Source organism: Amblyomma mixtum, chromosome 3 (genome assembly GCF_055824585.1).
Source record: "Amblyomma mixtum isolate Tamu chromosome 3, ASM5582458v1, whole genome shotgun sequence".
Lineage (NCBI taxonomy): Eukaryota > Metazoa > Arthropoda > Arachnida > Ixodida > Ixodidae > Amblyomma > Amblyomma mixtum.
In genome coordinates this window covers 12,852,654-12,876,469 of record NC_143014.1, presented here as the reverse complement: position 1 = coordinate 12,876,469, position 23,816 = coordinate 12,852,654, and the positions used below count along the sequence as shown (strand labels likewise).

The window sequence follows — 23,816 nt, the reverse complement described above, 5'->3', positions numbered from 1 at the left end:
ACAGAGTCGGCCAAAGCTGCAGCTGAGTCGCCGCCGTAGCCGCTGGATCCGAGACAGCCGGCGGTCCTTGTCTGCGCACACACAGAGATATTGCAAAAGAATGCATGTCCAATAAAAAGGCATCATGTGTCGTCACAGTCATACCACATTTGTATGGACACATTTTGGTTCCCAAGCCATAGCAAAGAAAAACAAGAAAACAAGATTTATGGTCTGCACAGTGGAGGAAGAGAGACAAAGTTTGGAGAGCTCCAAATTCATTATCTTGGTCGCCATTACGTTTAAAGCGTTATGGTGCAGTCTGGAATGGTCCACGTTTCATGGCGTGATGACATATCTCCCAAGGTCGTTCACACCCCACGAACCACTACTACATATCCGTGCTCAGGCGGCCTTCAACATAGCACAAACTGTAGAGTTTTCTTCCCCACATCTATTTTAGTAAAACCAGGACAGATAAAATTATGTATGTTCACCTGTCACATTTGGTATGTCCACGTTGCGATCATGCTTTTAAGGTACAAAAAATCCACAATTCCACATGTCATATCTGTGTGGAACAAAAACATGGCTGACTGTACATCTGTGGAAGGATTTCATGCATTTATTCATAAATTTATTTTATCTTAAGATAGCATAATTCAATGCAAGCAAGTGCGTACGTGTCCTTGTTGCGTTTATGGCTGTTCCATGTGTTGTTCGAGTAGTCCCATCATCTGACTATGGCACTTGTAATGCTTGATTTCACGGTACATCCCCCACTGCAATAACACCTTCGAGCGCAGCACGAATCCTTAAAATATTAAACACGGCTAAAGATAAGGTGCGTCAACTAGGAACCTGGGCACTGTAAAGTATCAAACCACATACAACTAGGCACCATGGCACTAAAAAGCATCAAACCACATACAAAAAGGGCATCACTCAGGCAATCAAAACATGAAATTTAAAGGGCAACTGGATAGGTTTTAGAAACAAACGAGCTTAAAGGGGTTTAATGTGTGAAACTTGAAGGTAAAGCACGCGAATTCCTTTCGGGCTAGCACTTGAAATGATGACAATCACCAACTAAACACGTGACGGCCTTCAAGCTTCTACACAGCGCACAGCTCCACGTGGGGGGTACACCATGATATGATCGAAGGTGCCAATACATTTCCAAGTTCCAACACATAAACACTTGCTTTCAAGAAAAAAAAACAATGCCATTGAAGGCAAAGGCTGCTGAGCATCCAACAAGGCACAGCAGGGTGTGGTCGATGGCAAATTCGAAATGTTACCTTCAGAGACGTCACACTAAGCTTCTCGCACTACTCTAGTGCTGCGAGGGGAAGCCTACAATTTATTTTTCGGTTACATCACTATTTTAAATGCTAGCGCAAAAACTCCTGGCATGCTCTACCGACAGCCTACACAGATTTCAATACTTGAATAGTGCGGATTTTTCTCAAAAAGTGGTGCAACTGCCCTTGAAGCCTAGCAACTTGATGCAGAATATGGTGAATGAAGTTTTACAGGCGAGCTCGTGATGCGGAATTTTGAAAATATTAAATCAAGAACACTTGCCTTAGCACACTGTGCACATTGCACTTGCGGCCTCACGACACAGCCACAAGCCATCAGCATTTGGCCGTTCTTGTGCGCTGTCTGATAGCAGACTTTTTTTAAAAATGGCACTTAGAATACTTCTCGGAATCTTGCAATGCTGAGCAACATGCACCCTTTTTTCGCCACGTTCAATGCAATGAACAATCCGCAGTTTGTCAGAAAGCGCCAAGGCCTGCCGCTGTTTCCAGCGCACAGCAACGCAGGCACAGCCAGAGTCGAGAGCAGAACAGCAGCACGACTCGTAAAGAAAGCTTGATGGGTGAAGGACAACGTCTCATAGCGTTCACAGTCTGCCTTCTCCTGAAGCCAGCGTGAAAGGTCTGGAGCTGCTCGCACGTACTGGATCGCGTGGTAGGCAGCTGCCAAACACAAAGCAAGGCTGGCCAATACGAATTTTAAAGGGGCATATTCTGGTAGCTGGCATAACGAGGGATCTGCTCCCGGTTTAGGCAGGAATTTATATTTTATTTCGGCGTTAAAAGCCGCGCAAAAGTACATGGTGGCACTATGGCGTCTCTCATAGCCTGAGTCGCTTTGGGACGTTAAACTCCATAAACCAAACCAAACCAAACAACCCAGATGTCTCGTATGATCGAATGCCTGCGCGTGCAGAGAGGAGAATGTAATGGGAGGTAGCCACTGGCTACTTGTTGGGGCCACACGCTCGTGTCTGTTCATCACATTTTCATCCTGCGTACTATGGAGTGCAAGGAGAGAAACGCCGAAGACCACCGCTGTACCCTCCACTGACCTGATGGTAAGGAGCTTGCACACATTCTTTACAGCGATTCCCGATTACACAGCTAGCTTGCATTGCACTAAAACATTCGTGGTAAAGGAAAACAAAAGGCTGCTGGCCACACTGTCATTTCGCTAATCCATTGGTAGTAGTCTCGCTTGTGCACAGAGAGCCGAGCTGTACTGCTCGTTTATCACATTCCTGAGCGCGATTTGTTTATGCATATGGGACGTGCACTATGATGGATGTGTACAGCGTGTAAGACATAGTCAAGGATGACAATATTTTGTGCGATGCAGGGCTAGCCACTCGACAGTCTTCGTAACTGTCTACCATTTTTCCCATGCCTAACTATTCGTAGGAAACTCATCATGCTCAGCCACCATCGGCCGCCACGCGTGGGGATGGGGTGCTGGTTCTGCGCGTTAACAGAGCACCTGCTCAAAGCCAGCACCAAGTCAAGGGGGATGCAATGAAGCCCCACACTAAAAATGAAACCACACTGTAGCATCCCTGACATCTCATTTGTTTCGCCCTTATTTATGGTGGCATGCTTTGGCTTCAATTGTAAGTTTACCCCCCCCCCCCCCCCACTTCGAATTTTCAAATAAAAAAAAAAAAAAAACAGGTCGACCTACAATCGTGTAAATACGGCACTATATGAAATTGCCCTCTCAAACCACATCAGAACTTGCCCTTCACGCTCGTGAGCCATGCTTTGCTGGCATGCGATTTCTAGCCAGAAGTAAGGATACAACAGCCGGGGAACTGACTGAAGCATTCTACATCAGAAAGTAGCTCGTGCATCAGTGAAAATTCTATTTCATTGTATAAAGCCAAGAAAAAGTTTTCTATTTCTCCTTTAGCATCCTTTTTCACAAAGCACTTGATCAAAAATAGAGTCAGCACAACCTTAGGCTTCAATGGACCATATTCACACTACCATACAAGTAATAGAGAAATGCGCAGAATATAACCAACCACTATATATAGCCTTCATAGATTACGAGAAAGCATTAGACTCTGTAGAAACCTCAGAAGACATTGCGGAATCGGGGTGTAGAGTCTTATGTGAAAATACTGGAAGATATCTGAAACGACTGCATAGCTGACATAGCTTTTCATAAAGTCAGCAATAAAATTCCAATTAAGAAGGGTGTCAGGACAGGGAGACACGATCTCGCCAATGTTATTCACTGCCTGTTTACAGGAGGTATTCTGAGGCCTGCATTTGGAACAGTTGGGGATAAGAGTTAATGGCGAATGCCTATGTAACCTGTGATGCGCTGATGACATTGCCTTGCTAAGTCACTTAGGAGGTGAACTACAAAGCATGATCAATGAGTTAGACAGGCAGAGCAGAACAGAACAGTGGATTTAAAAATTAACATGCAGAAAACTAAAGTAATGTTCAACACTCTTGCAAGGGAACAGCAGTTTACAATTGATATCAAGGTGCTGGAAGCAGTAAGGGGATATGTCTCCTTAGGGCATGTAGTGACTGCAGATCTGGATTGTGATAAAAATAACTAGAATAAGACTGGGGTGGAGCACATTTGGCCAGTTCTCTCAGATCATGAATGGCAGCTTAATAATATCCCTCATGAGAAAAGTATACAACCGCTTTATCTTACCGGTACTCGCCGATGGGGCAAAAACATGAGGGCGAACGAAAAGGGCTCAACTTAAAATGAGGACAGCGCAGCAAACTATGGAAAGGAAAACGAAACGTTCAGAGACAGGAAGAGGGCAGAGTGGGCACAAATGTGGGTTAATGACATCCCAGTCGAAATCAAGAGGAAGAAATGGGCTAAGGCATGGCAAGTAACGTGAAGAGAAGACAATCGTTGGTCCTCAAGAGTAACAGCGCAGCAGGGAGCTGAACAGCGTTAAAAGGGTGGACGAGTTTAAGAGGTTTGCGGGCATAGGGTGGCCGCAGCTGGCACAGGCAAGGGTTAATTAGAGAGCTATGCGAGAGGCAGCAGTGGACGTAGATGATGAAGTGATACACGACTTTTCTTTGAGCAATGGACAACTGAGGGTACACATGCACGTGTTTTCTGCGAAATAAAGCAGCTGTGACTGGTGCTCTGACCCGTTGTCCTCCAGTGTGGGATGAGCTTTGGTGCCTTTAAATACCCAAGAAGCTCTCTTGAGATGCAAGGAGAGCCAAGTTTCTCTGCTCTTATCTTTAGCCCAGAATCTAGCCCAAGAACCTGAGAAATCGGTTGTACTTGCCTCCTAATATTATTTTACAATACTGCCAGCAGCCTTTTAGCGGCCAAAGCAGAAATGGGCAGAGTACAGTGCATTATCAAAAACACAGGCACGCACGTGGTATACACTGGGTTATGTTACGACGGAAAAATAAACAGAAGAAAAAAGACAACAAGGTACATCAGACGCGAAGCCTGTGCATAGTTTACAAAACTGCTGTGCAATTGCTAGAGAAGATAATGGACTGCTGCCAATGATTCACATGAGAACATAACATACACTACTATCACAAGCAGGGATGCAAAGCAAGCAAAAATGTCTAAACTGATTCGGATTCGGTAACGTCGGGAGGCAGCCCGTTCCATTCGAGAATGGATCTTGGAACAAAAGAATGGAGATGATGTCAGATGACACCCAAGGATAAATAAAGTCATAGTAGTTAAAGCTCAATATGCTACAAGACTTATTCATACGTAATGCCGTGCACCGGAAATTAACTTTTTTGCAGAGCAGAAAACGCATAAAAAAGTAACTGCACTATGATCTATTGTAAAATAAGAACACTCGGGCATGCATGAACGCCGGGGTATGCCAAGTTGTACTGTATGCGCAGCCTAACGCAGCATCAAACAGGAACAGAACCTCAATTGTAGATATCATCGCTCATAGTTTCCCACTCTGCGCGTAGCTTGAAGTAAGCAACGCGGATAGAAGGCTGCATTCCGGGTGCTCCGTGATGCAGCCCTCCGACTAAGACACGATGACGCGGTCCACCTCACGGCAGCACACACACTCGAGCTCCTCGAAGTTCAACAGAACTTGGCAACTGCACCTCAAACCGCAAAGTTATGGTGCAAAAAGAAAAAAAGCTGACTGGGTACGCTTATCTGCAGTAGCAATGCGAATTTCACTCGTGAGCCTAGCGTTCAGCTGGTACATGAATAAGAGGATTTATTATCGCAGCTCCTCGTGACAGCAGGCAACATAGCTGCTGCCGGCTTTTAAACGTTGCTTTCGTGCACCTTGCAGTCATATGCTTCGGAGATGGAATAGGAAAACGCCTGTGGCTAGCTAATGTTGCACGAGCCTTGATATTAGCAAACACGCCGCTCAGCATGTTCGCTTAGTGAATGTACCAAGACTCTGCAGGCAGCCCTACGATCTACGAGAACTATTATTACAGAATTCACATATGTCCACACCTACCATCATCAGTCGTGACGGTGATGACTGCTCCCGCACTTGCTGCCGACTAATGCCAGCTCCTCGGCGCTTGGACATATCCGGCCACTACAGCCCTCGAAAGCATCGCACGCTCTATAGGGCTGAAGAAGTCACAGAAGCGCAGGCCGGAGTATAACTTCATTGTCTGGTTCAGGAACGGGATCCACCGTAACGCTGGCAAGGCGCGGTGTGAACGAAGCAACAGTCGGTAGACGCCTTCAACATGCGGCTGGCAGTATCTTTAATTTCAGCTGCTACTAGACCGCACCACAAGGCGCAGAAATCACGGAGTCTGCGTTTACGTCATGTTTTACATCACTTTGTCCTGCGTCGTCATCAGAGAGTCCCAAGTTTGAATCAGAGCGGCAGAAAAACTTTTTCAACTTCGAACCCAAATCTCTTAGGAATAAATGCATCTTTTGCTGCAAGACAAAAGCAACAAAGCCATGAAATGGCGACCATCGGATTCTGCTAACCAAAAAAAAATTGGAGCTCTGCTCTGTCCCTTTAAGCTAAAAACTGTAGCGAGTGATACTTAGGAAGCTGAAAGTGAATTTTGATGTCTCAAAAACAGATGAGAATGTCTGCAAGACATTGTGAGTGATTAAGGGAATATTCTCTTCCGTTGGTTGTAAAAGGTACACGAAGTCGTCTACACACCTGAAAACTTTAACAACGCGTTCATCAATGAGTTTCTGATTTAGAATGCAGTCAAGTTTCACCAAAAAGATTTCACACAAAATGGGCCACACAAGAACCAATACAAATTCCGCATCTTTGAACACAGAATTTGTCATTAAAATTGATGACGGTGGAATTCAAGTAAAAGGTAGTAGCACTAAATAAGCTTCCATAGATAGGTCACAAGCGTTCTGAAAGCTAGAGTTCCCAACATTTCAATGCTCTCCCGAACAGCAATGAAAAGTTCATCATGCGGTACAAAATAAAATAAATCTTCAATGTCCACCGAAAAGGCACTGTTTGCTCTGAGCAGGTCTTCATGAAGTACAACTTGGTCTGCGTTGCTCACCTTGAAAATATCTTCAAAATGTAGCTTGCAGAGTTGATGCTGCAGAAATTTGCCGACTTCAGCCTGCCACGTATTGCGATCCGTAACAATGGCTCTAGATGGGCACAACGGCTTATGTGCCTTCACGCTAAAAAAGACATTCAAAAAGTGCGCTTCGCTGTTCAGGGTTCCCTTCAGAGTTCCAGCGGCAGGCACATGCCAAAGCATTGTAGGGACTGGTCTTCATCCTCTGTTGTCGCATACCAAGGTGGTCAGTCGTTCCAAAGATAAGTCGGCAAGAGAAATTCTTGAGGAGTCTGATTTACCAATTTGGTAAGGACACGTGCATCAGTGATGCGTCACTCGCTCATCGGCAAAAAGAAATTCAGTGGTTTAATTTAAAATAATCTTGTCTGTCTTGCCCTTTGCTGTGTTGTACACCTTTAGGTTTTATATCAGTCTGGCTGGCGTTTTCTACGACTGTAGTAGTATTCCTGTTTTGATTTTTGTGTTCACAAAATCTCTGGTTATGTTTTTCGCTGTATGGTTGGGCATGCGCTTTGCTGTTTTCTTCCAGTGGTTTCTTGGAATAAACCTTATGTTGTTAGTGCTCGTCCCGTTGAACTGCGCTATGTCTTCTTCCAATGTGCAATACCAACAAGCCCAAACTACCACTTTGTTAAGATTTTACATCGTTCGAGACTCTTGTGGTTACTTTGCACAGCGTATCTCAGAAGTTTGTTGTCAGCTTTAAATTGAGCACGGCCAAGTACGCTCATTGCCATCGCTGCCACGGAGTCATTCAGTTCTTTGTGGGCCCAAATCAGCCTAATAGACAGGTTCCTTTGGAAGCAGTTTCGCAGGTCTTCCTCAGTGCTGGACTGCCGCCCCCACTAAGTGACAATATTTTCAATGTGTTGCTGTTTGTAGCGAAGACTGAAGATTCAAATGTAACCATGACTTGTCTCAGTGCCCCCTTGGGCAGTACCAAGTTGCATTGTAATATGTGGGCTATTTACTCATTCTTTAAAACACGAGAAGAAGCCGCAATTACAACTACAAAGGCATCCTTCAGCAGTGGCTTATAACCATCATTCTAATATACATTATTTCAAAATACACAGATCACATTTCTCCACTTGGAAATGACTATTTGTGCTCGGCATGCTTCTGCAATAGTTCCTCAGTCAAATTAGTGCCAACTTCCAAGCACACACGATCCAGGTGCAAGTGAGTCACATCCTCATTAGATGCCACAGTAACGTGAAAGTCGGAATCTCGTAAGAAACCCGACAGCCACAAATGATGAACAAATCCCTGTTTGCGAGGTAATCAACATTCAATTTTTTTCATCCTGTTCATAACAAAACAAGTGCATCAATGTAAACGAGAAATTGTGAATGGGCAAAAAATACAAAAATGAAAACGTCATGAACAATCGCCTTGATTACCTATTATAGCTCGCTGCATGAACTTTCACAGCTACTCAAAAATCACTGTGGCGCAAGGCATCACCACCCTGGCCACTGCGTTTATTGCCACAAAGCACCTTACCAAATTTTACTGACAAGTATTTACAGGGAGGGTGTGGAGCGGTCCTTAAAGGGCAACTCCGGCGATTTTTCAGACATTTTAAGTTAATGGCTGTTTTGTGTTCCTAAGACAGCGTGTACCTCAGAGGGGGCTTTGGACTCGCTAAGGCTTCGTTCAGCCGGCGCTGAACAAAAGGTTTTCAAGGTTTTACAAGGTTTTCAAAAGCAACCCTAAAATAATTTTTAAACAGCAAAAAATGCAAAACTCGAAACCGAAACTGCGAAACCGAAACCGGGGAGATGCCTTCGTGCGGTACTGACTGTGACGTCACAAGCGTGTTCGCCGCGCTGCAAAGTTCGGAGCCGCGCTGTCGACGTGACTGAAGCGTGAAGAACAGCTTTTCCGAGACCAGCGAGTCTTTAGAAGATGACTCATTCGCCGATTTCGGACTGGACGAGTCGCCTTTCAGGTATGATCCACGCCGCGCAAGCCAGCCGAGTCACACGACAGGCCGCGTCACATGCAGCATGGAGACGATCTGAACTCTGAGAAGTGAGTATTTGAGTCATTTCTCGTACATGCATTTGTGACACAGTCGTCAGAACAAAAGTTAATGTGATGCTCCTGCTGATAGCTGTTCGTGTGGCGAGTGCCGGCCGACCCAGCCTGACGAACGAATCTGCTGCCGGAACATTGCCGTGGTGCACAACGTCCTTACAGGGGAATGCATCACCAACAGTCCTCTCTTTGCAAAGCTTTGTCTCGACAGCGAGCTTTTGGAAGTGAATTGACGCCAGCTACAGTTCTACAATCCAATATACTTTGAGCACGTTCACTGCGGTCCGCTTCCTCTTGACGGCCGCGCTTCGTTCAGCTGGCAGCTGCGATGGGCGGTTGTACTCGAATAACGTTGGCACAGAATCTGCCCTCAAGCGGCACTTGAACGAAGCCTTAGCGAGTCCAAAGCTCCCTCTGAGGTACACACTGTCTTCATAGCAATCTGGCGCGAAAGGTTCGGAGCACAAGTGGGAATGATTCCTCGGAGACCAGCTGACACGGCGCACAGTTCTCACCCAATTGTCGCGAAGGTTCTTATCGCTAGGAAACCTATGGTAGATCACGCCTGTTGTCACAGATGAAGAATTTGTGCAGCCCACAGCACATCAGAAGTTGCCGTGACCCATCACTCTGGTGTACACATCACATCAGGCACGTTGAGATAGCGCGAAATTGCACAGGTGGCCGAAATAATTCTGGAGACCTGCACTACAGCACCTCTTTCTTCCTTTCTTCTTTCACTCCTCCCTTACATCACGGTTCGGGTGTCCGTTACTGCGTCATTTACTTTCATCAAAATCAATTTTCAGTTTTCCCCTGCACTGCCAACGACAGCGCGCGCCCAACCAGCTTGACACGCCGACACGCTAGTGACGTCACAGTACAGGGTGGCCTGTAGAAGTTGCTCGATCAATGGGTGCCGCTCGCGTTGAGGAGCGCTTGTCTTCAAAATTCGCTTGTGAAAAAACTACGCCGGTTTCAGGTATCAGACTACGCCGGTATCAGACTACCATAAAGAATACAGACTTAAAATTTCATTTCGATCGATGAACATCGAAAAATCGCCGGAGTTGCCCTTTAAAGGGCCGTTCCTTACAAACACTAGGTGGACTCCTCACTACAGGAACCCATTGGCTGTGGCTGTGGCGTGCCCGACCATGGTCACCTCCCAGGGTTGGGGATAAGGAGAACGTGCGATTGGCATGCCCATACCATATGGAAGATGTTCAAATACTCACAGTGTGGGCACTTCCCTGTGCACGCAGGGTCAAAATGTTTTAGGACTGCCGGGCACAGCAGTGTTTTAGTATAGAGGCGAAGAAGTAAATGCTCCTCCGCCTTTGTGAGGCCCTTACAAGGCAAATTAAAGATTGCCCCCCCCTCGAGATAATTGCTATCTTGAAGTATACGGTATGAAAGATAGGGAATAAAGCCCCTTTCGATGTTCTTGTAGACCCTTTGCGAGTCGGTAATGATGACCCGCCAGTCCTGACTGGCGGCGGTGAGTGCGATGACCACCTCTACCGCATGTGTTACGTCTTGGGTGGTGGCCTGTGTCCACTTAGAAACCCACAACGTGGTGACCGAGAGGTCGAGAGCAGGCTTGTCAATTTTATGGAGAACTACCTCATGGCGTTCTCATCAAACCTGCGAAGGTGGAGGTAAGGAGTCGAGTACATGACTCTACCGGTTACGAGTGCAGGCGCTAGCCACAAGGAGTCTTTGCACCGCAACCCCCCGCGGTAATTAGAAATCTGGCAGACCATGCGGCCCACCTGGTCCCCCATCTTATGCAATTTGGCCAGCGCTGTGTCGATTCAGCAGTGTTTATGAATAAAGAGACTCAGTACTCTGATCTTATCGTGTGCTTGGTTCCTTCAGAGCGTGTCCTTACCGGGGAGCACAATCTGCTGTGCAAACGAATGCTTTCGCCGTTCTCAGACAAACCGGAGAGAAAAAATAAAAACACTCAAAAGGAGTTCGACTTCAAAACCCATAGTGCAGCGAAAGCATAGTCGGTGTCGACATTGCCAGGCAACTGCGGCGATCAAGAGGTGTTGCTAAACTAATCTCGAAAAGCTCTTTCTTTTCTGAACAGTAAAGCTAAGACACAGTCTACGAACGCAAGAGAAAGCTCACGAGCCACCAATCACACCAGCCTCGTCTGCTCCATCCTACTGTGTGATTACTCATTTTAAAACCAAATGGGGCTGAGCATCAGATTTAGGCAGAGTTGCTGTATATGCTACCAAATGTAGCAGAGCTGCGCGTCTGTTTTCAAAATGCCACTCACGACTCCATTGGTAGAGTGCCATCACGTGGTGTCCAAGCAACCGTGTACTGCGGAGAAGGCGACGCTCAGGACACTTTTAGTAATTCCCAACGCCGCTGCTGCAGCTAACTGGATTGACAGGCGGCCAAGTTCGAAGCGTATCCACTATCCAACGGCTGTTTACATTTACTGCTGTAGGGTGTCTAACGTGCATAGCTCACGCATTTTCCTTTTTTTTTTTTTTGCTATAAGTTGCATTGAGGTTTCTTTACCGAAAACAGGCTGGACTTGCGGCTCTGCACTTTTTCGTGTAAGCTGTTGAAACGCTAAAATAGAGCTCTGCGTTGCGTATTTATCCCTGTTGGCATAAAACCTGAATGGCAAACAATTTTTAAGCGAGAGAAAACATGTTTACCCATCTGATTGTTTACTTCAGATGCTAACATTCATCCAGTTTCGAGTCAACTGTATTCTGGATTTTTATACTGTCCTTTTTATAGTCCCGGCTCATAACTTTTTGGAGGAGTTTCGGATTTAGTAAAGCATACTATAAACAGGTTTTTTAACGCAGGTCCGGTGATTAAATGTTGCCGCAAAGATGAATGAATGCTGCATTTGCAAGCCGTATTTAGAATACTGAGTCTGCCCTTAAGTTATCAGGTAAATAGTTCGGGGAAGGTGACTGTGGGAATTGCCTGCTGCCGCAGCTCACGGCGCGCGCTAGAAAGAGCTTAGTTAGTTAGTTATACGGGGTTTTATGGCGCATAGGCAACTATGGCTATCATGCGCCAAACACAAGGTTAGATGATGCTATGTCAAGTGTACAGAGGTTACATTATAATAGATTTAAAACATTGGCTTTCTTTAGAAACTTACAAACAAGTGAAAACTCGACAAGTGTTTGCTCGCCTAAAAGCAATGCGGGATGAAATGGAATTGTAAAATACCGTAAAAATTTTTTTTCTAAGTTCTTCGAGACACGAACAAGAAATTAAAATGCGATTTACTGTGCGCTCCTCACCACACATTTCACACAGAGGTTTGTCTTTTTTTGTTAATAAGAAGTTATGGGTGATGTGTGTGTGACCTATGCGTAAACGACATAAAATTACTTCGATAAAACGCTCTTTATGGCGGCATGATTTCCATTCTTTTAAAATGGGCTTTATGGTATGCAGCTTGTTGTGTCTTTCATTTTCCCAAGAAGCTTGCCACTTGGCTCTTAGTCTGCTATGCACTAACTTCATGTAATCTCTAGGAGGCAAATTCACATGTTTTATTTCCATGGTTCTGGTTTGTGCAGCACACATGTCGGCTCTCTCATTGTCCCTAATGCCAATGTGACTGGGAACCCAGCAGAATTTTATAACATGTTTTTGTGTTGTGACCTTTACTATATTGTGTATGATGCTTCCAATCAGTGGCTCCGTGGCATTTTTGGAGTTTAATGCTGTAAGGACGCTCAGTGAATCTGTATAAATGATGCTGTTTTTGATGTTTTCATTTGTTATTTTCTGTACCGCAACACTAATGGCATAACGCTCCGCAGTGAAAACTGTAGCACATGAGGGCAGTCGTACTGCATTTTCATTTTTTCCCTTGTATTACTGCGCTTCCTACATGAGCATGAGTTTTTGACCCATCAGTATAAAAGGCAGTATAATTTCTGTATTTTTGCTGTAGTGCTAGATATTCTTGTATTATATGGTCGTGTGGTGTACAGGTTTTCCTGAGGCGTGTTAGTGTGACGTCACACACTGTGGGGAGAGTGTACCACGGTGGTAGCGTTTCGTGTCTTGGGGCAATATTTTTGATTTCGTTTAGTATGTTCAGAGTTTGACATTTTTCTTCGAAGCGCAAGAGCAACGGCTTAATCGCATGGGGCTTGTTGTTGAATAGTATTCGGGATGGGCATTTCGTGACAATTGGGTAACAGAGATGTTTGGGCTGAGAAAGGATTTTGAGGATGTATGTACAAGTTAGTGCAGTTCTTCGATCTTCTAAGGAAGGTTCATTAGTTTCCACATACAGACTTGCTATTGGTGAAGTTCTGTAAGCACCGGAAGACAACCTTAAACCAAGATTACGGACAGGATCCAGTCGTTTTATGTAGGACGGTCTTGCTGAGCCATATACTATGGACCCATAGTCTAACTTATAGCGAACCAGAGAACGATATATATGTAACAGGGAAGCTCTATCAGACCCCCAGCGTTTTCTTGATAGTATTTTCAGCACATTGAGGGCCTGGGAAGCTTTATTCTTTAAGCTGTTTATATGTGGCAAGAAAGTGAGCTTTTTATCGAAAGCTTTCCCTAGGAATTTATGCTCTTGTTTGACAGGTAGTGGGGTTTGGTTTAAATATAGTATGGGGTTGGCCTGTAGGCTTCGTCTCAAAGAGAACAGAACCGCTACTGTTTTCTGAGGGGAAAATCTAAATACGTTTCTATCTGCCCAGGTAGCCAGTTTATTTATTGTTATTTGTATTTGCCGCTCACAGGTAGGTATGCTGGAAGACGTGCATGCTATTTGGAGGTTGTCTACGTAAACTGAGTACATTATGGATTTTGGGATTATTTCTCCTACGGAGTTCATTTTGATGACAAATAAGGTCATGCTGAGGATGCACCCTTGGGGCACACCAGTTTCTTGGATAAAAGTCTTGGAGAAGGTTGCGCCTAGGCGGACTCTGAACGTTCGATTGGTCAGGAAGTCGCTCAAACAGCTCAGCATCCTGCCGCGGATACCTCGGTCCGCAAGGTCACGGAGGATACCGAACCTCCACGTGGTATCGTAAGCCTTCTCCAGGTCGAAGAAGACCCCGATACAGTGTTGGTTGTGGATGAACGCTTCCCGGACTGTGTTCTCCAAGCGTACAAGGTGATCGGTTGTGGAACATGTCTTTTTAAAACCGCACTGGTGTATATCTAAAAGTTGCTGGGACTGAAGTATGAAGGTTAGTCTGATGTTTAGAATGCTTTCGAATGATTAAGCTATACAGCTAGTGAGTGCTATTGGCCTGTAACTGGTGGGACTAGTTTGTGGTTTCCCTGGTTTTAGGAAGGGTACTATGATTGCTTCTTTCCATGCTTGGGGGATTTCTCCACTCATCCATATTTTATTGAAAAATTTTGGTTTGGTTTGATTTTGTGGGGTTTAACGTCCCAAAGCGACTAAGGCTATGAGAGACGCCGCAGTGAAGGGCTCCGGAAATTTCGACCACCTGGGGTTCTTTAACGTGCACTGACATCACACAGTACACGGGCTTCTAGAATTTCTCCTCCAAAGAAATTCTAGCCGCCGCAGCTGGGATCGAACCCGCGTCTTTTGGGTCAGCAGCCGAGCACCATAGCCACTGAGCCACCGCGGCGGCTATTGAAAAATTTTAGGAGAGCCTCTATGGCAGTCTCAAAGAGGTGAGCAAGCATGGCATAATGTATATTGTCTGGGCCTGGTGCTGTCATTTTACCGGATGTTAGTACTGTGTTTAGTTCCTGCATGGTAATAAGCTGATTGTAGTCTTCATGTATGCATGTTCCAAAGGGCAGGCTTTGTTTTTCTACTATTGTTTTGTGCTTTTGAAATGTGTGTGTGTAGTTGGATGAGCTTGAAACTGTGGAAAAAATGCTCACCCAATATGTTGGCCTGCTCTTCTAATGTTGTTTGAGTACCGGGTGTTGTTAGCATTAGAAATGTGAATGGAGTAAAATTTCCTGTGAATTTCCGCACCTGCTCCCACATTTTCTTTGATGATATTGAGCTGTTTATGGAGGATATGTACTGTTGCCATGATGCCCTTTCTGCGTTGCGTCTAATGTATCGTGCTTTGGCTCTGGCCCTTTTGAAGATGAGCAAGTTTCCTGCAGTGGGATATCTGCGAAGGTTGCCCCAAGCCTTGTTTTGCTGCTTTTTAGCCAATGAGCATTCAGTTGACCACCAAACTTTATGTGTTTTTCGTGCAATTTCAGACGTTTGTGGGATGGCTTCTATTGCTGCAGATATTAAGCATGCGACAAATTTTTCATTTAGTTCTTCTATAGTAAGGGTTTCGGCATATTCTTTTTCTAGTGTGGCCTTCGTTCTGAAAAGTGCCCAATCGGCGAGGTGAATTTTCCATCGCCGTGGGTTCGTAGGGAGGATGAATGTAGCTGATGTTAGTTTTAAAACCGTAGGTAAGTGATCACTTCCCCGGGGGTCACCTAAAACATCCCAAATAAAATCATTAAAAACAGATGGTGATGCAAATGTTAAATCGAGGCAGGTCATTTTTCCAGAGCTGGGGCAGCAGTACGTAGCTTTTCCCGTATTCATTAAACATATGTTATTCGAAAGAATAAAATCCTCGATGAGCTGACCCCTGGAATCAGTACGCTCACTTCCCCAGAATGAGGAGTGTGCATTAAAATCCCCTATTATTACATATGGCTCTGGCAACTGTTCCAGAAGTTCTTCTAGGTGATGCATGGCTATTGTGTTGTGGGGTGGTATGTACACAGAGCATATTGTTATTGTTTTATGGCTAATGATGTTTACTGCGACCGCTTCTAAGTTCGTCTTTAATGATACCTCTCTTGCAGGGACATCGCTTTGCGTAATGATAGCGATGCCTCCTGAGAGTCGGCTAGCTTGTACTCGGTCTTTCCGGAAAATATTATATTTCTTTAAGATGTTTGTGTGCTGCGGCCCAAGGTTCGTTTCTTGCAGGCACACAGCTGTAGGTGCCATTGTTTTGAGCATATCGGTTATGTCTGTGTGGTTTCTGTGTAGACCTCTACAGTTCCATTGTATTAGATACGCCATTGTGATAAGTTGGGGATTGGGGAAAGTTATTTATTCTCAGGAGCAGTGATTCGTGGTTTCCCTTTTTTCTCTAGGGAGTCTCGCCGCCGCTGCAGCGGTGGCGAACCAGGAGTTGTATCCATCGCCACTTTCGTGGCGCCGGATTTCCGCGGAGAATCCGCGGATGCGTGTGTTTTAGATGTCAGCGGACTTTCGCTGACATCCATCTCCTCCACGGTGGACGTGGAGGATGCTTCTTGTTTGCGATGGCCTGTGGCCTTCGCATTCGTCTTTTTTGTTGGCACCACTGAACCATGCTCTGCTCCAGGGGCAGAGTCTCTTGGGCCAGCAGTTGCCTTCTTAGAGGGGTGGGGCGACAGGTCCAGTTCAGCAGAGCTGTTCTGGGTGTCTGTCGCCGAGGATGCCGCTGCTGAAAGTGGGGCTTGAGGGCCTCTGGCGAGGATCGCGTGGTCTTCCCACGAAATTTTCAGCCCTGTGGACTGTGTCACCGACTTCTGTGGTGGGGACTTGGTTGTCGACCCCAGGTCCTTCGGATCGACCTGTGTGCCGACAGAAACTGAAGGCGGCGGCGGCGGTCCCCGCTTCAGAGTATGTCCCTTTCTGTTGGAAAGACGCGTTTTTTTGCTTCAAGGTAGGACAGGTTTTCTGTGGTCTTCAAAGTTATGATTTGTTTTTCTGTTTTCCAGACTGGGCACGACCTGGAGTACGTGCCATGTGCGCCATTGTAGTTGATGCATTTTGGTGTGCGTTCGCATCTTTCCTCTGTATGTGCGTCTTCTGCGCATGTGACACAAGTGGGTTTACCGCGGCAAGCCAACATGCTGTGTCCAAAGCGCTGGCACTTGAAACATCGTCTCGGGTTCGGTATGTATGGGCGGACTTTACAATGGAGGTATGCGGCATGGATGGAGTCAGGCAGAGTTGTGGTATTGAAAGTTAAGACAATGTGTTTTGTTTTGATTTCAACATTGTTTCTTCGGATGGTTATTCGTCGGGCTGCTATTACTCCTTGTTCAGATAGTTCTTCTTCCATTTCCACATCAGTACTCTGTAGGAGTTCATATTCAGATATGACGCCCTTCGAGTGGTTCAGGGTGCGGTGTGGGGTTACCTGTACACTCGTTTCTCCAAGATTCTGTAACGACATCAGTTTGGTGCTCTGTTCTTTTGTGTTTATTTCTACAAGGAGATATCCGGTTCGCTGCTTTTTTGCTTTGTAGTCTTTGCCTACACACCTTTTTAGGGTGTTGGCGATCACAAATGCAGACAAGTTTGCTACAGGTTCATCTGTATTTGAGTGAACCATGAAAAACTTTGGAAACGTTCCTGGTTTCTGTGGCATCAATTTTTTCGCATCGGTGTGACCCCTTTTTGGGGGCCGATCAGATTATTTTGCAAATTTTTCCATACGGCATGTACTGGCTAAGGGTTCCTCATACTCTGTCGCCTCTGATTCACCCTTATACACAGAGGAAGGTCCCGGGACTCCCCGCCTGGTAGACAAACGAGGAGCCCATCGGCCGAGGATTGACCACTTCCTCGACCGCCACCGTTCATGGTTTCTTCCCTCCACCTTTCAACCTATCGCCACGGTATGGATGACAGCTTCGGTATGGGGGCTAAGGGTCCGTGGTGGCGCCAAGCACCAACACCTCGTTTCAAAAGGTGCCCCTGCGGGGCTAGAAAGAGCAGCGCTTTTTCTTGACTATATTTTTTGACTGGGTTACGCAGTCAGCTGTTTCGATGCTCTTTGTCTGGGATCAAGCGAAAAAGTGGCTTAAAAACCTCGGAAAAGCGCCCACGGTCGATCGGTGATGCGCTAGGCATGTCGCCTGCAGAAACGGGGTGCGGCTTCGCCTCATAACTTCGGTTGCTTGACAGGCAAGACCTACGCGCAACTCTGCTACCATATACAATAACTCTAGATTTAGGAGATCCCCTGAGCAGCACAGGTTCAACCAAAGCTCCATTCTCGCTAGAGGAAGCTGCAGCTGCCTTGGCAATCATCTCAACCACTCCCACACTAGAGAGTTTTAGTATAGCGTATGAGCGCTCATGTACGCTATCCACAAGCATTTAGCGGGAGGTTAATGTGGAAGAGCACTTTTAGTTTGCCGTACAACCGCCCGAACACAACGATAGCCAAGGCCGCAGTGGCGCCATCTGGTGTTATAATGGAAAAACATTTTGTGTCGTATTTTTCGCGCTTAGCCAACGCATTGGGCAAGCTGATCCAAGTCGTATCACGTAGATAGCCGGTTGCATGGCGTCCCCGATGAGTCGCGCACTGCACAGTCGAGGCAGGGCCTAGCTTTTTTTAAATTGTTTTTTTAAGAACGTCATGGTACGTACAAGCATTCTTTCGGACCCCTACTGCCCTACAGCCGAAACGGCTACTTTCGGCAAGGCTATGACTATCTTGGCAGAAAAATCCAAATCAAGCCAATCCACAGTCAGCAGTGTTTTGTCAGGTTAGGAACGGCGGAATCGTTACACAGAATCAAAAATAGGGTAAGTTTATCACTCATTCGTCCTGCTGTCGGCGAGAGGAGGCAAAGCGAATATCACACGTTCCATTTAAGGGCAATGAATATGCCTAAAAACCCAATAACATGACATTTTCTCTCCGAAGCGGGCGACGTGGGCACCGCCATGTTGACAACGCTATTTTTCCTGGCGTACGCAGGAGCACGCACGCTAAATTCAAAAATAGCGTACGTAACGCAAACGTACGTAAGACATCGGTTTGAAAGAGCGTTTGGCGCATGCGCAGTACGGCTCACGCTATTTTATAGCATACGCTATGCCTTTGTGTATGTCTACGTACGCTATACTATAACTCTCAACTAATCTCTAGTGATTCAAAACCAGCAATCTCATTTTGCACGAGGCAGAATTCACATGCTTGCTTTCAAATTATCAATTCTATTCAACCTCCGACCAGATCTATTCAACTATAGGTACCTGCTCACGCAGGCAACCCTGGGAATAAGCACCCCACAGCACAGCTTGAGCGCACGCCATCCAAGCAGTGTCAGCTACAGACCCAGGCAGTGCACACGAACTCATGGCTACCAAGCTGCAAGTAAATCTCTCTCCCCTATAGGAAGCAACGGCTCCAGTATCCGCCTCCCCATAAATCCCTTAATCTCTGGCGTCAACTCCAATCCCGTACCTTTCTATCCCCAGCTCACGTTGCCCTAGTCCACCCCGGCCTTTTCTCCCCTGAATGCACCCTCTGCGGGGCACCCGGAGCGGACTCTGAGCTCCGAATGACAACTCACTAACATAGAGCGATGTCGGATGTACCAGCTAGGATGCACAAAAGCAGCTGGAGGGCTTAAGGTGGCACTTCCACTGCCGCCATCTTACAAGTAGTTCATATTCTGCCACCAGGCTACGACACTGATCCCGTCTAGCCCCCCCCCCCTTGAGACTGGTTCTGCTTGAGATGCTGAGGCATGTGTCCGGTCCCTTCTTGACCCGCCCTGCGTGAAGGCTTCGCTTTTGTTGCTACAGGTGTTGGCTGGGTGGGGTGGTTAGGCATGCTTCTTTCTCTGCCTGCCCCTTGCTCGTTTTTCCACAACCACACAGGGTAGCTGAACTGCGGCTTGCTAGCTTGCCTAATGCGTGTGACACAAATAAAGGATGTGGTTCAACTACAGTCGGGTACAACTCAAGAACGAAGCAGCACATTCCCTTCAAAAGCGGCCCTCCAGCCAACAGCTTTCTGCGGCTATGCTAAGCTATAGAGGGAAGAAGTCCCTTTGTGTCCTTGCTGTCGCGAGTGGGGCTTCCTTCATTCAGGCTATAGTTCTGGAAGGATGGAGGGACAAAGAGTCTTTGTCCAAACAGCATCAGAGGTGGGGTGATCCTTGTTCGGGATAAGGATGCACAGGAACAAAGGACAGTTTCCTTCCCTCCCTTGTTTAGCCTTGGCTGCATAGCTACAGAAAGTGTACTGTCGATGTTACCATCTGGAGGGCCTCCTTTGAGGGTATGTGCCGCTTCGTTCTTGAGGTGTACCCCACTATAGACTTTCTTGTTTTCATTGTAGATACACATATTAGTGTGGGCAAAGAAAAAAGAAAGAAAAATAATGCTGCCCAGCCTGAACCGCCTAAGGCACAACGTCGATACAGTGGAAACTTGGGAGAGTTAGCGATACATTGTCGACATAATTGCACAGCGCAAATTACTAAGTAAGCGAAAAGGGAAAGCGGACGCCAAAATTAGGAAAAGTGTGATATCAAGCAAATTATTTATGGTTAAGTCCCATGTATATATTTCTCGTTTTTTTTCTTTTTTCTCCATGAACCTTGCAGTTCATTCAGTGCCTTTCTTGTGTCCTTCCTTCTGCCCTCGTGTTTTACGCGTGCAATCGCTTTGTCACTGTTGATGCATAGTAATATTAGTAAGTAGCCAGAACACTCCTGGTCTAGAGTGTAACCTGCAAACTCTAGCACTAAAAAAAATATTTTTTTATATCAAATGATATTACATCTATGATAATAAAACTATAACAAAGACAGCTAGACAACTTAGTCAACGCTCAACGGATGCCTGTCCAACCATAGAAACTAGGGTTGGTAAAGAACAAGGTATAGAAAAGTGGGCAATTGTCAATTTCTGCTTACCCTTGAGATGAATCGACATTGCGCAAGACACGTGAAATTGCTACCGAGAGAGTTAGCACCGGAGGGTGTCGGAATGTGTTCACCTCAGAAAAAAAAAAAAATATTCGTCGTACATGCGGCAGCATCTTGCAACCAATCCCGATCAGCCTAGACAGAATTTTGCCAAGGTTCACTGAAATACAGTATAGATGCATATCACTCACGAGGCGGGCGGACCCAGACTAAACATTGTATGAAGAAAGGGGGAGGGGGTGCGTTGCCAAAAAAGGGGTCGGCTACAAAGGGATAGTTCTGTAGGCACTTGGGGCGTCCCTCTTCCCTCTGGACCTTGAACTGCGTACTCTTATTTATGTTAGACGTACGTCCGGTAGGTCCACTGCCTCCAACTTGTGGACGGGTTGCCTTCGGCTTCCTAGAAAGTTCTCTCCGCAGTTTTAACAAATGCTTCTTCCATAAGAATTCCGTTGTTTGGGCTGTCAGTCGCCGGTATTCTCGGAGAATTTTCCAGGCTGCTTGGCCTGCACCGCTGGAGAGAATCTGAGCCTCGAGGCACTGCCTATAGATTCGAGCTTGCCTGTGCCACTCGTTCTTTGCGAGCTTGCACGCCCGAGTGCCGTGTCCAGCTGATGGGACAAATCCTCCAAACAATCGCCGCACATCTTCAGGGAGCAATTTGTTGCGAATGCAAAAAGACATTGAACGCGCACGACAAATGGCATGCACTATGGCTGCAACTGTAGCACAAGGACTGTGGTGTACATTCATGAAAGAGCCCGTTGCACTAGAAATGTAGTTCAAAAGCGTAGCTTTTTGGGCTTGTTGGTGCATGATCATAGCGAGATAATATAGCGCAGAGTAGGACAGGACACAAGAAGACACAAATAACACGAGCGCTAACTCCTCAACACAGCAAAGTTTCTTGACATTTGGCAGTGAATAATATAGGTCCTTAATATCCACTGAAAACGCACTACTATTGTCACCACGCCAGTTCCGGACAAACTCTATGATTTCACCAGAATTCTTAGCAGCAAAAGGATCGTCATTCCGTCAAAGGTTCAACTTTTCTTGCAAATACATGGAAACAGTTTTCTGCCATGTGCCAGTTTCCGAAATTACCCTGAACGGTTGTTCTGGCTTATGCGTTTTAACGCTGAAAAACACGTCTAAAAAATCTTTGACTCATTAGGTTGCTTATTAGGTTGATTAGGTTGCTTATTGCCTCTAGAATTTTCCATCGTGTGCTGAAATGTATATCTTACTTGCTTTGCGTCAATTTGCCCCGATTTGGGTTGGATCAAAGATGCAAAAAGTGCGCTTGCACGTGCGTGTATGTGTGTGTGCGTGCGTGCGTGTTTGCTCGCGCGTACCTGGAAATTGAAGGAATTGCTGTTAATTTCCCACTGACCGTTGTCAGGCAACTATAACAAGCTTGTAGTCATTTTCCGATAATTTTTTTTCCCGCGGCGCTCCCAGTCCACCCCCCCTGCAGCTCTTGGCTCAGCTGGAAAGTGAAGTCCTTTGTGCCAGTTCCGGGAGAGGGGACTTCCCAGCACCATAGTCGGTTACAACTAAAGAACAAAGCGGCACAGGGAGCCCTCCAGCCAATCGCGTCAATTTCTGTGGCTGTGCAAGCAGACGAGTCTGCGAAAGAGAGGGAAGGAGACTGCTTTGTCCCCGTGTCGTCGGGAGTGGAATGTTCTTTGTTCGGGATAAGTCTGCACGTAGCCTTAGCTGCATAGCCAGTAGTAGTTTACTGAAAGAATAACAACACAAAAAGAGAGGAAAAGATTTTTGCTGCCTGGGCATCTGCCGTCGTCTCCTGGAGCACCTGAGCTGGGGCAGCAGAAAGGAAAGGGATAACGAGCTGACAGCTAGGAGAGAAATAAAAATGTGAAAAGACAGGGAGAAAGGAGAGGGTAGTAGTAGGTGTGGCGCCCCCGTCTATTGTCTCAGCTGCACTGGCCACTGCAGGGGGGGAGGGGGCTGGAGCGCTCACCTTTCGCATATGCCCGCTCAAGAGCGTCTTTTGCAGAAAAGCACTGAATGTTCCCGGTGGGGTCGTGTTCGGCATCAGTCTCCACCGGTGCTGTCGCGGCGCACCGGCAGAGACCAAACAGAAAACTGTTCGGTCAACGCGCTTGGCTGGGCGGTCTCCTTTGATGGGCATGTGCTGCATCGTTCTTGAGTTGTACCCGACTTATAGGTCCTTTCGATTCACCTGCACCACATGCACTGGTTCTTGCGGCACTGCACCTCACATGGATTCATTTCAGCAGTGGAACATGGCGCCCTCTGAACCACGGCATTCGTTTGAAAGAAGTGCGAGTCAGGAAAACTGCACCTTCTCGATGGTTAGTGCTGAAATAGTGCAGCTGCAGCCACCATGCAAGCAGATGATGGTTTGGGGGTTGTGATAAACGGCGGAGACTCAAGTAACTTTCCCCGCGTCGGCAAGCTAGAACACTGCTCGAGTTCTCCAAAGAAACGGCTCGAGGCTGGTTCGTGGCAACATATTATTGTGATGTGCTCTTTGAACATTTCTTCACGAGATACAAGATGTTGGCAGCCACTGATGTGGGCTGTTGTTTAAACAGCTGGCTGCAATTCATTGGCGTCGCCAAGGCTAGCAAATGACCAGGCCTGCACTCGACCACCCGTTTTGGAAGCAGACAGCGCCAAACTGCGGTCAAACTGCCGGAACTACTGCTACTGGCACTACACACTCATGGCACCACCGCAGAACTTTGCCGAACTGGTGCAGCGAGTGCAGGCGAATCGAGCACTCCCCAACTTCCCCTTCACATCGCTAGCCGGAACAGCAAACAACCAACGGCACGGAGCAAAAGCCTGTCTCCTTGCCTTTCCTGTCTCTTTAGGAGTGCCAAAGCTGTCCTCGAAAAATAAGACAACGCCCAGAATGCGTTTCGTAGTGTCAGGTGAAGAAGCAATCCAGCAAAGCAACAAGGCGGAAATCTGCTTGGAAGCTGCTGCTTGGCTTGGAAGATACAAAATGGAGGAAAACGTGCCAACATTGCAGAGACATCGTTCCCTCTCGTGAACACCTCCTGATTTTAGCTGTTTGGCAACGCCAGACTCGTCATTTTTCTGAACTGTGATTTAATACATGTGTACTATTGTAGATGGCACTACTTACTACATGTATCGCATGTCACTGCGTTATTGCTATTATTGTTTTATTTTGTGGACTTTGCAGTT

At 46.4% G+C, this 23,816-nt stretch overlaps 1 protein-coding gene across 7 annotated transcripts in view; it reads right to left on the bottom strand.

Annotated features, from left to right (window-relative positions):
• Positions 1-23,816, bottom strand: part of LOC149349245 (cyclin-dependent kinase 14-like) — a 185,685-nt gene that overhangs the window by 159,516 nt on the left and 2,353 nt on the right. For 5 of the 7 annotated variants that reach the window (XM_089578190.1, XM_089578188.1, XM_089578184.1 and 2 more), the window contains exon 2: positions 3-71. The exons of 1 other annotated variant lie outside the window; for it this stretch is intronic. In XM_089578190.1, the coding sequence (XP_089434316.1) occupies positions 3-71 (69 nt within the window). Of the gene's footprint in view, positions 1-2; positions 72-23,816 lie in introns of those variants that run through there. One more of the 7 variants, XM_089578187.1, reaches the window with a different exon arrangement.